This window comes from Oncorhynchus keta, chromosome 2 (assembly GCF_023373465.1).
Source record: "Oncorhynchus keta strain PuntledgeMale-10-30-2019 chromosome 2, Oket_V2, whole genome shotgun sequence".
Taxonomy (NCBI): domain Eukaryota; kingdom Metazoa; phylum Chordata; class Actinopteri; order Salmoniformes; family Salmonidae; genus Oncorhynchus; species Oncorhynchus keta.
Window position 1 is genome coordinate 47,884,656 of NC_068422.1, and position 18,264 is coordinate 47,902,919.

Sequence of the window (18,264 nt, forward strand, 5' to 3'; positions counted from 1 at the left end):
GTAGACCTTTGGATGTCATAATAGTCTGGCAGGATATTTGACAAATGGATGTGTGTTTCATGTAGGTTGAGAGGCCGAGCTCAGTTAAGGTTGGAAGTCAGTAAGTAGCCCATAGCCACGACCTCCCTGTTTCCCCATTCCATGTATGCATTTCTATTGACACATTCAGATGAGTGGAATAAGCATGATTACATGAAGACGTCTCGTTTCATCCGGTATCCAGTCATTTGAAAGTTATTACCTCCTTCAGGCTTTGTTCAGGTTGTTTCATTTGTTCATTTATACATCTAGTTCCATTCCTTCATAATCCCTTAGTTGTCATCAAGGTTCAGTAACATTTGTGTAATGCTGAACAGTGAATGGGCTGTGCCACGCATACGCAGGCAAACACACACACACACGGGATCAAGGTCACTCCACGGAGTATTTAGTATAGCTTGAAGTCTATTAAGAAAAGACACTGCAGTAACTAGTGCTATAATTCAGATAAACAGCAAATGTTACCCCATTTTAATCTAAGGCAGAGGAAGAGACTCTGGGGACGTGATGTTAACCGTATCCTCTGATGTGTAAGTAGATCAATGAAGCACAAATTATACACACGACCCTTAAATAACAGTGTTTGTCTGGAGGGACGTTCCACTGTTGTCCAAATGAGATTCATTATCTCATAATGGACCTTAATATGATGGGGTTGTATTTGATTACACTTGATTTCATTACACTCTTAAACAACAGTGTGCTTATGTGCATGCCCCTGTCAACATTAAGTGGTAGTGAGTGAAGAGGAGCGTGTTCCTGTCTTATTCCGTCTCCGAGCTTATCAGAGCATTCAACTAGCAGCCAGGGGGCCTCAGTGAAATGTTTTACAGAGTCGTTTGACGCACCCGTGCATCACACAGTGATGTCATTTTGTGAAATTGTAACTGACCAGCACAAATCGGTCTTATGTAGCAAAATTCTTTTTTTTTTTTTAATTGATAAAAGTAGAGACTCAGAGCTACAAAATTGTATATCACACACTGCAATTGAGAAACAATTAAGTAATTCTGCTTTGACAGTTGGTCCGTTTGAGAAAAGGGCCTTTGAAAGCTGTGGTACCTACTGGAGAGTTCTCCGTTGTCTACACCCATTCAGCATGGTTCACACCCTCGAAAACCAGCCCCACCCATCTCTAAGGATTCACATGTGAGGTCATGTGCTAAACAGTGAGTAGTGTAGTAAAGATGAAAGACTAGAAGTGGTAGTAGCCTACAATAAGGAACAATTACAGGTAAACATGGTGTCTAAATTGATGAGTCATGTGAAATAAATGTTATATATTGTAAAGTGGCTGTTCCACTGGATGTCATAAGGTGTATGCACCAATTTGTAAGTCGCTCTGGATAAGAGCGTCTGCTAAATGACTTAAATGTAAATGTAAATGTATAACCCCCAGCCACATCCAGTGGTGGAAAAAGTACTAAATTGTAGTTAAATTATAAATAATGTCAAATTCCGTATATTAAACTAGACTGCACAATACCTTTTATTAGCGTTAGCCAGGGGCACACTCCAACATAATTTACAAAGTATTTGACTTTAGTGAGTCGGCCAGATCAGAGGCAGTAGGGATGTTCTCTTGATAAGTGTGGGAATTGGACAATCTTCCTGTCAGAATGTAACAAGTACTTTTGGGTGTCAAGGAAAATGTATTGCGTAAAAAGTATCATGAATGTAGTGAAGTAAAAGTAGCCAAAATTAGTAAAGCAATGTACATATACCACAAAACGATTTTAGTAATTTCAAGTATTTTTACACCGCTGCCCAAATGCCTTCACACCAGTACATTAGCATACTTTATATACTGTTTCACATGCACTTATCACATGTATGGAATACTAAGTTAAGGTCAATCAACTGGAGTGAGGTGCACATGTACAGTACATAAAGATATTTGTGGTGGACACTTGATATGATCACATGATTTTGTTGCGGTACAGTGGGGCAAAAAAGTATTTAGTCAGCCACCAATTGTGCAAGTTCTCCCACTTAAAAAGATGAGGCCTGTAATTTTTATCATAGGTATACTTCAACTATGACAGACAAAATGAGAAAAATAAATCCAGAAAATCACATTGTAGGATTTTAATGAATTTATTTGCAAATTATGGTGGAAAATAAGTATTTGGTCAATAACAAAAGTTGCATACAATTAGGGGTAAAGTGGCTGAACAGCAGGAGACTTTTTGTTGTTGTTGAAATAGTAGCAGCAACATGTGTTAGGAGGGAGTCATGTGAATAGAGGCACTGCAGATAGTGCTGATGACTGGTCCGTCCGCACCACGCATGAACAAGGGAATCTATATTCGGAGAGCCTGTTTCTGTCCTGCCCTTGACTTTGGTGCAGGACATGTGACATCCATACCCTCTGTCGCAAAACTCCCTTAGCTTGTCAAATATAGTTTGTCCAGCTGTGTCCAGTCCAGGTGGTGCTTTCACAGGCAGACCATCTATGGGAGGATGGATGCGCAGCAGCTGAAACCTGGTCCCGACAGTCCGATAATGCCTTGGCGACAACACAAGGCTCAAGAGCATTGAAGCTGTAAAACGGAGAAAAAAAAAGATCTGACATTACAACCCTGCACAACATCAATTCACCTCCGAAAGTTTAGATAAGAATAACCTCATACAGTGAAAATTAGTTATCTGAAGTGCTGGTACTGCTTGATCTGTGGCAGCGGCCTGAAGTAGAGTCAGGTGTAGTTGCCAGCCATAGCTTTCCACCAGCACCGTACCATCCTCCAGTCCAACCAGCTGTGTGATGTTGACCCGTCACAGTGCTGTCCTTCACAACACCTGCAATCTCGGACAAAGTGTTGACTCTGGTCTTTCTGAAGCGCTGCTTAAATGAGGCCGAAGCACCAGTCGGGCAAACTTGTGATTAGAAAGTGAAGGTCCAGATTGTGGTGGAGCTTGTGTATGTATACCAGAGCACAAACTTGTTCTTGTTTTGGCCACTGCAGTTATCACAATTCAGGTCCACACGTAGCAAGTAGCTACATATTTGCAGTTCTCCATGGCTAAAGTTAGATATTTTCACAAGAACTGTGTAGGCATTACGAGCAGCTCATTTTATAGACACAAGTTGCAACACCGCAGACCAATTTATTTTTATTTTTTATTTCACCTTTATTTAACCAGGTCGGCTAGTTGAGAACAAGTTCTCATTTGCAACTGCGACCTGGCCAAGATAAAGCATAGCATTGTGAACAGACAACACAGAGTTGCACATGGAGTAAACAATTAACAAGTCAATAACACAGTAGAAAAAAAGAGTTTATATACATTGTGTGCAAAAGGCATGAGGTAGGCGAATAATTACAATTTTGCAGATTAACACTGGAGTGATAAATGATCAGATGGTCATGTACAGGTAGAGATATTGGTGTGCAAAAGAGCAGAAAAGTAAATAAATATAAACAGTATGGGGATGAGGTAGGTAAAATTGGGTGGGCTATTTACCGATAGACTATGTACAGCTGCAGCGATCGGTTAGCTGCTCAGATAGCAGATGTTTGAAGTTGGTGAGGGAGATAAAAGTCTCCAACTTCGTTCCAGTCACAGTCAATCCAAACTCATCTCTTGGCATGTCGAATTGCTATGCTTTATCTTGGCCAGGTCGCAGTTGCAAATGAGAACTTGTTCTCAACTAGCCTACCTGGTTAAATAAAGGTTAAATAAAAATAAAATGTCCAGGCCACTCATTATCTCATCCAATCATGGCTCGCGGGAAGGTTGCTGTCTTTCACTGCTTAACCAACTTGGCTCTTAATTGAATAATTGTATTCGTATTTACAGATTACATACACGTTTGATATTAAGGTACATGAAAGTTCACATGTTCGAGAAGGCATTTCTGCCCCGAAAAAGCTTGTTGAATAAAAAACAAATGTATGTTCAAAAGGCTCTCCTGTGAAGTCGTGACTTGCGACATACGCCTAGTTTCCCGAATGGGTCACATATTTAATAGCTTCCTGTGTGTTTATGCTTGAGACTCACCGTTTATTGTAATGGCTGCAGCTCAAAATCCTCTTTCAGGCCGATATAGTTTCCCTTTTTTCTACACATGAGAGGATCCGGACAAGGACCGGACTGTAAAAATGTGCATAGGGGGTCAAATGTACCACAAATAATTGACCAAACATGGGTCAAAATATTTCTTATATCTCTCAGATACAGACACTTCAAAACCTTATTCCTTATGATTCAGTTTTTGTGTTAACAAATGTGTTATTCAATGTGTTTCTATGGGTAATAGCAGTAAAGCCCAAATTTAACGTTGCATCATTTTTTAAATGTATATATATTTATTTTTTATACCTACAGGGGTCCTAAAATTCTATATCAAATAGATCAATTATCAATTTTATGACCATCTTTAAACAATTCCATATGTTAGCTTAGTAGATATTGCAATCTAAGGTCTTAGACCTACAGGGGTTAATGAATGCTGCATGTCTAGGGAGTTTGACTAGCCTGCTCCCCTGAGTGTTATTGGGTGGCTGTAGATGGGTTTGATTTGTACACTCTCCAGTTCGGTTCCAGCACGGCAGCCCAAGGATGATAAAGCACGGTGCTGGATGGAGTCAGGAGCCCTCAGGCAGTCCACCAAGGGATTTTAGTGTGTGTGTGTGTGAGCCTCTGTATCTCTGTCGTATGCATGTGAGGGAGAAAGAGCAAGGAAGCGCTATTGAGCGCATGCGCTACAATTAGACAATTTGACCATAATCCCTAAATCTTTATGAAAATAAATATTGGCATAGAGAGGTGAGTGATTCCAGCAACATCATAGCACAGCACCTCCCAGACCCAACCGACTCGTAATCTCTCAATGTAACTGGGATTTTATGAGATCATGGATTGGATTGGGCCAGGTTTAATTGACACTAGTAATCTGATTTTGAGGATGTTGGGGGAGAACGCGTGCCGCGTGGATTAAACGTGTAGCGACAACACAGGCACGGGATAAAGAGGCTGTTTGGCTGCAGAGGGGAGAGGGACAACGGGGCGTGTTTAGACGGAGCATGGCAGCTAATCCAGAATAGGCTCAGCCGGCTTGGGCACAGTAATATTGCGGCTCAGTCTGTAATGAATTGTGCTGTCATGGCACCGCTAAACGCAGTAATAAAGTCCACACAGGCAGTGCTCACTGTGATGTAATACGATTGTAATAATGATAATGACTGTGAGTGGTCTGGATGGAGGTATCATATTGGAGGCTGGCTGGCTGCTGTCCTCGTCTGAGTAGGTCTGGGTTGGGAAGAATATGAGAGGAATGGGAATTGTTCAGAGCCTGGTGCTAAAAAGTATTGCGATAATCACTCATTATCACTGCTATATAAACAAATGGGATATACGGGCTTGTTTTAATGTCCCTACAGGCAAAGTATGATGATTGGATATTGCATGATGTGTATGTTGTGCTACTAGAGACAACACCAGCGATGATAATGATGAAAGGATGTTTTGCAATTGAGAGAATATGCAATGGGAGCAATTGGTTGGAAGATCATGTTGATGCCAGACACAGTCTGTCAGTATTTGGCGTCAATCACCCAGCAGTCTTTATTTCTCTGTACTCAGTATTAGAGGCAGGGTTTGTGTCTGTCTGTCTCTCCCTGGAGTATAAACACTGGGACTGGCAACACTACAAACTATTTGTTCAGGGCAGGCAGTCAGACACCCTGCAGCTTGCTTCGCCATTTTTTCCTGCGGTAGCTTCGGTCTGGTGAAAGTGACATCTCCGTCCAACCCCACTCCTCCATATTCCCCCTCTTTACCCCCCAACCCAGGACACCTTTTTCCTCTCCTATCTTCCTCCAAACCATGCTCTATTCTCTCTTTTTCATCTCCCTTGAATTTAATTTGCTTGACCGTTTAAAATACATTCAAATTGTACACCCCCCGGGAACAGATACATATACCAAACATGTTGAGGATCTGAACACAAAGTCAAAGACTTGTTTCCATTGTGGTCCTCTAGGCAAGGGCAGCAGGGCATAATACATATATATAGTGACATATATATATTATATATATATATATATATATATATATATATATACATATACAGCTATATTATATATATATATACTATACATACATATGTATATATGTATATACATATATATATATATATATATGTGTATATATATATATACATATATATATATATATATATATATATACATATATACATATATATATATACAAAAAGGACAATACACACACCTAGCAAATCACTCCACTAGCACAGGGTTGTTTACATGATTAGCCAAGCCCTGCAGGAGTGTTTGAACCTATGACTGGCAGAGACGGCTTTAATCACAGGAGTTTGTTCCACTCTGCCGCTGCCATATATAAAAACGTGTTTAATGAAAACTGAAAAGCTGAAATGTCATGAGTCAATAAGTATTCAACTCCTTTGTTTTGGCAAGCCTAAATAAGTTCAGGAGGAAACATTTGCTTTAACAAGTCACATAATAAAATCATGTGCAAGAAAATCATTTCCTCATCCTGAAAATGTTACTAAGAGAATCCCCAGAGACTCGAGGGCAGACTTCATCCTAAAAGCGAACAAGGAAATTAAAGGAGACCTTCTGTTCTACACGGATGATCTTAATGCTTGGCACACAGCTCTCCACAAGACCAACAATGACCTTCAAATGTCAGAAAACAAAATAATGAGGCAAACCCGCAAATATAGCATTAATATTTTTAATAACTGCACTGTGATGGTTCAAGGTTCGGAGGCCAGTCTGGATCAATTTGTTCGCTACCTCGACCAAATCAAACCTATCGTTGCTGTCCACTACCTACAACAGCCTCCACTCCCTCTGTGCCCCAGTATGTAGTCCCCAGCATCCCTCTCCCTCCTTCGCCTGCAGCAGACACAGCCCTGAGCATGCCTCTCTCACACGTGACACCTGCAGTACCACAGCATCTTACAGAGGAAAGGATCAGCCTGGTGCATCAGCATAGGGATGAGATCTGGGAGCTGCAGTGTGCAATGAAAAAATGTAATGCAGACTTAGAGAGGAACTGTCCGGCACAGTCAACACCAGCCACATGCAGGACCTGCAGAAGGCAGGAATTTGTCAGCCACCACCATCCACTCTACAAATATTACCGCAAAAACCCAGGACCAAGCCAACAGCTGAATCGGAACCCACAAATCAGACTCTCCTTTAGACCTGCATCTGTTGTCTCTTCACAGAGACTGGAGAACAGCCAGGAACACTGCCCCCCCACCCTCTTCAATTCCCCCTAAACCCTCCCTCCCATGCTACCAGACCCGGCCCACCTTAGTACAGCTCAACCCTCCCGCCTCATAGATAGCACAGCTCGACCAGACCCGGCCCATCACAGCTCTACCAGACCAGGCCCATCTCAACTCAACCCAGCTTGACCACTTCCTTAGGGTCCGGCAAAACAAACACAAAACATCCGCCTATATGCTAGAGTTTGGCCCACTTCACCAGCCACATTGCCCTCCACATCACTCTTCTCACCAGACCCCCCCACACCTCCCTCCAAGGCTTGTTTTGATTACCCTCCCCACTCCCATCCCCAGGACAGGCCTGCAACGCTCCTACTCTCCATGGCAGCCCCAAGCCTGCTACAGGAGCCACACCAAAACCTCCTGTGCACACCAAGAAAGGAGCATTGGCAACCACCCTGGTCCCTTACAGCAGCTCCACTCCTTTGGAAGGAACTTCACCCGGGTGGACTGAGCTCTGCCAAGACTGCTCTCCCAGTTCTCACCCCTGCATCCAGTGACTTGGGGGAGGTGTGTCAAATGCTCAGTCTGCTCTACTCTCACGTGGTTGGCAAGGGACCTTGTCAAAGTCTCATCTCACTCAACAAATAGCTGCAGATGACCCTATGCCTGTTCGCTGTTATGGGAATGAGCTTAATAACCCCTCTGACTTTACATCTCGTAGGGGGCTTGGACTAATGCACCTAAATGTGCAAAGTATGATTTAAAAAATGGACACAATTTACTTTTGGGTACAGGACTTGTGTTCTGACATTCTGGTTCTCCCGGACACGTGGTTCTGTCTCTGATAAAGACATCAGAGTAAATTATTATTACATATTTAGATGTGACCGATTACAGAAAGGGGTGCCAATATATGTAAAATCGAATTTCATGGAATCCCAATCTTTCAATATTTCTGTTCCCAAGAGTTTTGAGCTCCTGGTTGAAGATGTCCATAAACCAGAATACACATATATTTGTTGCTGGGATTTACTGCCATGGCAGATGCTATTGATGCTATATATGAGTGTTCGACACCTTTTGATTTTAATGGGACTCAATTGATCTCAAAACCCACACGGATAACGACTGCCTCGCCTGGTTCACCAACTACTTCTCAGAAAGAGTTCAATGTGTCAAATGGGAGGGCCTGTTGTCCGGGCCTCTGGCAGTCTCTATGGGTGTGCCACAGAGTTCAATTCTCGGGTCGAATCTTTTCTCTGTATACATCAATGATGTTGCTCTTGCTGCTGGTGATTCTCTGATCCACCTCTACGCAGACGACACCATTCTGTATACTGCTGGCCCTTCTTTAGACACTCTGTTAACAAACCTCCAGACGAGCTTCAATGCCATTACAACTCTCCTTCCGTGGCCTCCAACTGCTCTTAAACGCAAGTAAAACTAAATGCATGCTCTTCAACCGATCGCTGCCCGCATCTGCCGCCCGTCCAGCATCAATACTCTGGACGGTTCTGACTTAGAATATTTGAACAACTACAAATACCTAGGTGTCTGGTTAAACTGTAAACTCTCCTTCCAGACTCACATCCAATCCAAAATTAAATCTAGAATTGGCTTCCTATTTCGCAACAAAGCATCCTTCACTCATGCTGCCAAACATACCCTCGTAAAACTGACTATCCTGCCGATCCTTGACTTCGGCGATGTCATTTACAAAATAGCCTCCAACACTCTACTCAGCAAATTGGTTGCAGACTATCACAGGGCCATCCATTTTGTCACCAAAGCCCCATATACTACCCACCACTGCGACCTGTATGATCTCTCGTTGGCTGCCCCTCGCTTCATATTCGTCGCCAAACCCACTGGCTCCAGGTCATCTGTAAGTCTTTGCTAGGTAAAGCCCCACCTTATCTCAGCTCACTGGTCACCATAGCAGCACCTACCTGTAGCACGCGCTCCAGCAGGTATATTTCACTGGTCACCCCCAAAGCCAATTCCTACTTTGGCCGCCTTTACTTCCAGTTCTCTGCTGCCAATGACTGGAACGAATTTCAAAAAACACTGAAACTGGAAACCCATATCTCCTTCACTAGCTTTAAGCACCAGCTGTCAGAGCAGTTCACAGATCACTGCACCTGTACATAGCCCATCTGTACATAGCCCATACAACTACCTCATCCCCATACTGTAATTTTTGTTGTTGTTGCTCCTTTGCACCCCAGTATCTCTACTTACACATTCATCTTCTGCACATCTATCACTCCAGTGTTTAATTGCTAAATTGTAATTATTTTGCCACTATGACCTATTTATTGCCTTACCTCCCTTATCTTACCTCATTTGCACACACTGTATATTGGCCTTTTATCTATTGTGTTATTGACTGTATGTTTGTTTATTCCATGTGTAACTCGGTGTTGTTTGTGTCGCACTGCTTTGCTTTATCTTGGCCAGGTCGCAGTTGTAAATGAGAACTTGTTCGAGCCTACCTGGTTAAATAAAGGTGACATAAAAAATAAATGTGAAAAACCCTGTTGACTGAATTACTTGAGTGATTTTATTCTTACAAATAACCCCCATAGATATTTGTCTAGTGGAGTGTTTGCATATGATCTCAGTGATCATTGTCCCATAGTATGTATTAGAGATACAAAAGAGCGTATCCTTGCTTAATTAAGAGGATACATTTTTAAATGTTTTTTTCCACTCCAGGATTTTTACATGACATGTTCTACTCTGAAAATCTCTCCAAATGTATTCCTCTGGCAGACAAACACACCCTTTTAAACAATTCAGAGTCAAAGATGGATCGAACCCTTGGTTTTCTTCAGAATTATCTGAGCTCATTCGGAGGAGAAATCAGGCCTGGGCCAAAGCAAGGAAAACTGACTCTGTAGTGGACTGTCAATCTTTCAGACAGTTGAGAAACAGATGTACTAAGAAAGCTAAACAGATGTATTAAGAAAGCTAAATCAAGCTACCTTTGAAGCTCTGACTCTGCTGGTGGTACTTCAACATTTGGGAAAACAGTAAATGCACTGAAGTGTACAAATTCTTCTTCCCTGCCTAAGCAAGTTCTATCTGACTCTGGCGTTATAACTTAGATGAAATGGCATAAGTGATGCTTTTAATCATACTTTGATCTCTGCAGGCATTTATTTTCAGAGAAACGGTGGTGTAGTTGTGTAACGGTTTTGACTTGAGGTTATTATTTATAGGGGTGCCAGGTAGGTTGTGCCTACCAGAGAAAACATTGGTTTCTCCTTTTGGTTTGGGAGGGAATGAGTCCCACACCAATACAAAGGACTTATGTAAAAGTCAGGATGGAAATAAACTTTTCATAAACCCTTAAAACATTGGAAAGAACTTCAAAAACAACTGTATTCTTTTGTGTGGGTTGTATTACCAACAAATGATTACACACACATATAATAAATATAACACCACGAGTTCTGGTTCATCCAGAAATGTCCTGTACCTCGGGCCTAAAAAGAGTCCAGCCCGGTAAAGGAGTTCAGGGAACTCAAGGGACCTTTGTCACGCAATGTTTGTCCGTTCATTCAAGTGTTGCGTAAACCCAGGATTAATCATACAATCAATAACAATCATTTAACCACAGAAGCTTAAAGCGTATCAACTCTTACTAAGTCCTCAACTACAACTAACTACATAAATCATCACAGTATACATCACATCAAAACAAATGAAATACCGTATACAAAAAGGTTGTAGTCAGACAAGCCAATCCGCCAACTGAGAAAGGCCAAGAAGAACAGAGAGGTGTAGTCCACAGACGCAAGGAGTGGATCCGATCTTGGGTAAACTCTATTAGGCTACAAAACACAAGTTTAAAGGCAACAAAACAAACGGAATAGAGAAGCATCTCGGAACTGAGGGTTGAACACATCCTCATTCACGTCTCCATCACAACCCCACTTTTGCACAGCTGATGCTGGCTATTTAATTGGGAATTAAAGGGAAAGCATCCTATTGGAAGGAGAAGCACTGAGACGGTTCAGAAAATTTCAGGGCGGTCACAGTTGACCCTGGTCAGTCAATCGACTGCTCGTTTCTCTGCCAGCCTCTAGCTAACTCGATGGTTAACCTGTCAACTTCTAGTGAATCTTTGTTCGCATTTCAACTATTTACTCTTTGATGTGCTAGATGGCGTGCTTAAGATTTATGTTTTAAAAAATCACTGGAACTGATATGCTTGATCCATTTTTGCTGCAGCTCTCTGCCCCACTGATTTCTGAATCATTAACCCATATTTTAACCTGATGATTATATGTGGTACTATCCCCAAGGTTTGGAAGAGGTCCCATGTACTCTCCCTTTACAAATTTGGTGACCCTTGTGACCTAAACTACCATTCAAAACATTGGGGTCACATAGAAATGTCCTTGTTTTTGAAAGAAAAACACATTTTTTGTCCATTATAATAACATAAAATTGATCAGAAATACAGTGTAAACATGGTTAATGTTGTAAATGACTATTGTAGCTGGAAATGGCTGATTATTTTCATGGAATATCTACATAGGCGTACAGAGGCCCATTATCAGCAACCCTGTGTTCCAATGGCATGTTGTGTTAGCTAATCCAAGTTTAGAATTTTAAACGGCTAATTGATCATTAGAAAACCCTTTTGCAATTATGTTAGCAGAGCTGAAAACTGTTGTCCTGATTGAGGAAGCAATAAAACTGGCCTTTTTTAGACGAGTTGAGTATCTGGAGCATCAGCATTTGTGGGTCGATTACAGGATCAAAATGGCCAGAAACATCTATTCTTGTTCTGAGAAATGAAGGCTATTCCATGCGAGAAATTGCCAAGAAACTGAAGATCTCGTACAACGCTGTTTACTACTCCGTTCACAGAACAGCTCAAACTGGCTCTAACCAGAATAGAAAGAGGAGTGGGATGCTCCGGTGCATTAGAGTGTCTAGTTTGAGAAAGAGACACCTCACAAGTTCTCAACTGGCAGCTTCATTAAATAGTACCCGCAAAACACCAGTCTCAACTTCAACAGTGAAGAGGCGACTCCAGGATGCTGGCCTTTTAGGCAGAGTTCCTCTGTCCAGTGTCTGTGTTCTTTTGCCATTCTTATTTTTTGGCCTCTATTGGCCAGTCTGAGATATGGCTTTTTCTTTGAAACTTATTTTTTCAACTAAAAAACAAGGACATTTCTAAGTGACACCAAACTTTTGAATGGTAGTGTATATAATTATCTTCCCCTTTCCAAACTTTCTGCATGTAACTGGTTTAAAAATGACTTGAAAGATAGAACTCAATGTATTTCTACTTATGATGTTAAATCAGGTTTCCTGGATATTACAAAAGGTGTCCCTCCGGGGTTGATTCTGGGTCCAGTACTTTTTAGTGTTTACTTTAACAATATCGACTTGTAAATTAAGATGACGATACTGTTGTGTATGCTATTGCCCCCACGGTTGACCAGGCTCTGAACTACAGTCTGCCTTCATTGTATTACAGAAAAACTTTATTGACCTTAAATTAGTACTGAATGCAGGTCCAACTAAGTATATGTTGTTCTTTAGAGTCTGATTTAAGCATATGTACTTTGGATGGTATCCATATTGATTGTGTCCGTGCCTACAAATATCTGGGCATCTGGATAGATGAAAAGCTATCTTTTAAAAAGCATATTGTTGAGTTAGTTAAGAAGCTGAGAATAAAAATGGGCTTCTTCTATAGAAATAGGTCCTGCCTTTTGCCTCTAAATGTTCCATTGCCATACTCGCCGGCAATGTTCTTATCCATTGCTTGCTAGCTAGCCAACTACGGCAAACTTACAGTCACCTCAAAAACAGTCACAGTCACCTCAAAAAGTGCAGCCAGAATAACAGCAAAGTAGCTGAATTTGCATTTGTTTAGCTGTTTTCAAGTGACATTTATTTGGATACATCCTGAACAATGAGCTAATGAGGTACGATTTTGCCTGGCATAGAAAATGTGCACATTTGTCAGGACACTGTTTTTCAGAGGAGCTAACCAACAGCACAGCTAAAACAATCACTTCAAACTGAAGCTGGAAAGACTGCAAACGAGCTGCACTTTCTTTCGTTTTACCTTTATTCAATGACATTTCTTTGTATATATCCATAAAAATTATGCCAGCTGATTCATGATTTCAACTGGCTGAGAAACGCTGCCTACCTGTCTCGTCCTGACACGTTCATTACTATGGGACAGCTGGAGATTGAATTTGAATATTGAAACAATGTTGCAAATGCCCGGAGAGACAGACAGCAAGATTGATACAAATCTCCGCTGTTGTATAATTGTGTGTATGTAACTTTCTCACTCATTGTTATTCATTATTCATTCAGGACTATCTATAATCATGGTATCATCCAGATTAATTTGGAAGTGTTTAGAAACATGTTCAATTATTAAAGTGGAACTGAAATCATTTTAACAACTTTGCAGAAATGAAACAAACAGCTTATGTTACAAAATCAACTTTATAAGAGGTTTTAAAAATAGGTTATTTTTGACTCAACATTCCATGACGTACAGTAAGGCATTTTTGGCAGAATAGGGGGATGCAGTTCAATGCATGATGAATAGAATTCACCAATAGATTCCTTGGCAGTCCAAAATATACGGCTCAATACTCAATATTTCGGACAAAAATTGACAAATGTAGCTAAGGCTGTGAAGGCTAGCGTATGTATTTATGTAGCAAGCTAAAAACACTAAGCCTAATGTTAGCTAGATAGCTAGCCAGCTGCTTAGAGGATGTCATGTCATTACAGGTGTGGGTGATACTGTATCTTCCCCTCAAAATGTTTTTTTGGTGGCTACACAGCTAGAGATGCAGGTGTCATTTGGTTAGCTAGCAAGGAATGTGAATCGCTTTGCTAACTAGCTAGCAAGCTATACTGAACTCGGAACGACTGTTATCCAGTTAGCATATCTCTCGCGTTCGCAAATTCACTATTGGGCTCTACTCACTATTGAGCTCTATAAAAATATAAATGCAACATGCAATAATTTGAAAGAATTAATTAGGCCCTAATCTATGGATTTCACATGACTTGGCAGGGGTGCAGCCATGGGTGGGCCTGGGAGGGTATAGACCCAGCCAGGGCCTGCCAATCAGCATGAGTTTTTCCCCACAAAGGGCTTTATTACGGGCAGTTTCATCAGTTGTCCGGGTGGCTGGTCTCAGACGATCCCGCAGGTGAAGAAGCCAGATGTGAGGTCCTGGGCTGGCATGGTTACACATGGTCTGCAGTTTTGAGGCCGGTTGAACGTAATGCAAAATTCTCTAAAACGACATTGGAGGTTGCTTATAGTAGAGAAATAGTAGAGAAATGAACATTAAATTCTCAGGCAACAGCTCTGTTGGACATTCCTGCAGTCCGCATGGCAATTGCACGTACCCTCAAAACTTGAGACATCTGTACCCCCAAGCCATAAGACTGCTGAACAATTCATAAAATCGCCACCGGACAATTTAGATTGACCCCCTCTTCCTTTTGTACACTCGCTGCTTGTTTGTTACCTATGCATAGTCACTTCGCCCCCACCTACATGTACAGATTACCACAAATAGCCTGTACCCCTGCACACTGACTCGGTGCCGGTGCCCCCTGTATATACCCTCGTTATTGTTATTCTTATTGTGTTACTTTTATTATTACTTTTTATTTTATTCTACTTGGTAAGTATTTTCTTCTTCTTGAACTACACTGTTTGTTAAGGGCTTGTAAGTAAGTAAAGTCTACACTTGTATTCGGCGCATGTGACAAATACCATTTTATTTGATGATCAGATTTGAATGAGATTTCATGTTGCTAAAAAGCTGTCAGTTACACTTAAAGTGTTTATAGAAAAATATTATATTCTTATTTACAATAAAAATGACACAATACATTGTTTACACCATTAATTTCTATTGTGCATTTTGTGTCTGGGCAACCGAAAGACAAGCAACTCACAGAATTCCAAACATTTCGTTAATGCTCATTACTAGATGAACAATGGTCCCCTCCAAAAAAATGATGTCACGCAAATAATCAAGTCAATGTGTTCTCCGAATGAACAAAACATACGTAGCGCTCCTGGGGAGATGGATAATCAGAATGAATCTAACTCTTAATGTCGCATTACTAAAGTAGCAGATGCTCATTGAGAACGTTTCAACATAGAGTTGCATCTCTCCTACATCTGTGCTACACATCTGGAAGCATATGTTGCCCTTTACAGGGCCACACACAGAGGCGTTACTGTGCTGTCACGTTACAATGAGAACACACACATCATCGTGACAACTACAGTATGTGCGTCATTCTCTGGGAATGGTTTGCTCCTCTTTCAGGGCTGGGTAAACATGATTTTTCCCACGTCATATACATCAAGAAATCTGAAAGCTGGTATAGCTCGAATTGATTTGACTGCACTGTGATCATCAACTGCATGGGATAGGAGGGTTGGAGCGATGTTTTCACATCCCTTCCATCAAGACACATGAAAGCTAGCACCATTGATTTGGCTGCACTGTGATCATCACATCAGTAGAACTGAATGGGCACCGCTGCCGAGGTATCTACAGATAGAAGATACGTGGTAGTGAACGGGGCTGTCTCCCAGGGCTGTGTGTGTTCATGGCTGTAAGTCTATTCTACACAGTTGTCCTTCTCTATCACAACTTCCCTGACCAGCCATGCAGAATCCTTTCCCTGGGCTCACCCACAGGCTTGTTCAGGGGCCTGTAGGGGCCCGTGACCTCTGCTGCCCTGTGTGCTGAGCACTAATAGGCCCAGTCAGGGGAGAGAAGAGCAGGGGAAATTTGAGGGATGGAGGGCTGTGACCAGAGGCTGATCTAGATCTCTTACAGATATGTAACAGTGTGACAGGGAGAGACGACCACTCAGAACATCACCAGTCAGTTTAATGGAGCCTGAACCGAGAGAGGCAGAGGCAGGGCAGGGAAGGAGAGGGAGAGAAAATAGGGCTGGAGAGGAAGCTGAAGAGAGGGAGAGAGAAAAAGAGGGCAAAAGAGAGAGAGAGCGTGAGGATCTGTATGTGGAAAGATGGGGAGAGAGTGTGAGAGGGAAAGGAAAAGAGAGAGAACTGGTTGCACGTACAACTGCAATTCTCCGATTTCGTAATGGCAATGTGTAGATGACAGGACCTTTGTCTGTCCAGAGGGGTTACGATTACATAGAAGGGCAAGTTCTCAGGGTCAAAGTGTCTTATTGGACATATCACCATCACCAGCCTCATCACTGAGGCTATAATGGTAACTGAGACTAGGTCTGACTCTTAGCCCCTGAGCCATTACACCATATTCAAACATTTACCACTTGACAGGACAACTTATTATCTTCACTGAACCAATCAAAACTACTCGTCTAATGCCTTACTGGATTAAACCAGTAGCCTCCTGCTTAGAAAACTCCATATATACCCAACTAAATCTTTACACACTATCCATATTCAGTGAGCTCCATAAGTTGACACAATGCTTGTTGTTTTGGCTCTGTACTCCAGTGCTTTGGATTTGAAATGATACAATGACTATGAAGCTGCAGACGGTCGGCTATAATGTTCATGTATTTTCATCCATATAGGGTGAACCGTTTTCTTGTACGTTGTTTGTCTACATGGTATGTGAAATATGCTACCATGTCTGTTTTGTCTGACCCTGATGTCTTTCCCTCTCTCTCTCTTTCTCTATCTCTCCCTCTCTCTCTCAATTAAATTCAAGGTATTTTAATGGCATGGGAAAGTTAACATTGCCAAAGCAAGTGAAGTAGATAATAAACAAAAGTGAAATAAACTATCATAATGTACAGTAGACATTACACTCCCAGAAGTTCTTAAAGAATAAATACATTTTGAATGTCATTATGTCTATATACAGTGTTGTAACGATGTGCGAGTTAAAGTACAAAACGGAAAATAAATAAACATAGATATGGGTTGTATTTACAATGGTGTTTGTTCTTCACTGGTTGCCCTTTTCTTGTGGCCACTTGTCTCAATTTGTCTCTTCTCTCTCTCTCTCTCTCTCTCTCTCTCTCTCTCTCGCCCTTCTCTCCATTACTTCCCCCAACTGTCTCTCTTTCTCTCTCCATCTCTTCTCTCTCTCTGAATTCGATTCAGATAACTTTATTGTAATGCAGATTATGCCAAAGCATTGAGTACAATTGCATAGTCGTGTACATTGTTTCTAAACAATTAATGTTTCTCTCTCTCTTTCTCATTTAGGATCTGAAGAAGGTGCTGTCTTTCCCCCCGTACCCTGGGGAGTTTCTGCACCCGGTCGTGTATGCCTGTACGGCCGTCATGTTGCTCTGCCTCTTCGCCTCCATCATCACTTATATCGTGCACCACAGGTAAAAACCCTCGGGAAACTGTGTTTGCGCGTGTGTGTGTGTGTGTGTGTGTTTAGGTCTTTGTTCAGAGGATTTGAAGTGAGTTCTCACCTTTAGTTGACTAACTAAGCTTAGTAAAAACCACACACATCCAGGTCATGTACCCATCACAACACACCACACACCACCTCTCCTACTTTTGAGGCTTTGTTTTTATTTTCCTCCATCATGCTTCTGAGCTGTGAGTCAGCCACTGTGGGCCTGCATGAAGCTCTCCAGTCTGTCTGACTCAGACATCTAAAGCGAACGATTTGTGTGTCTGTGTGGGTTGGGGGGGGGATGTGTGTGTGCGAGCCAAACACTTCCAATAACCCACTACCACTTGCCTCAAAGAGATGGCTCAATCTGATTTCTATAAGATCCAGACCACATCTGTCACCTCTCTCCGTAGGTCTTTCGAACCCTGAGGGCTGTGCTGTCTTTCAGTTCATCTAGTCGTCCTCTACTGATGATCCAGTGTGGTCTCCAGGCAACCTGGATAGCTTGTTATTTTTTGTGGGCCTCATTTTCCCTTTGTTAGGCACTCACTAGATCACGAACAATGGAGTTAGTGACTGAAACTTAATGTGATCGATCATTCAGTC

General features: G+C 41.8%; 1 protein-coding gene across 2 annotated transcripts in view; it reads left to right on the forward strand.

The window, feature by feature from the left end:
- LOC118361386 (adhesion G protein-coupled receptor A3-like) overlaps window positions 1-18,264 on the forward strand; it is a 261,426-nt gene that overhangs the window by 197,988 nt on the left and 45,174 nt on the right. For both annotated transcript variants that reach the window (XM_052477897.1, XM_052477901.1), the window contains exon 15: window positions 17,514-17,641. In XM_052477897.1, coding sequence (XP_052333857.1) covers window positions 17,514-17,641 — 128 coding nt within the window. The remainder of the gene's footprint in view (window positions 1-17,513; window positions 17,642-18,264) is intronic.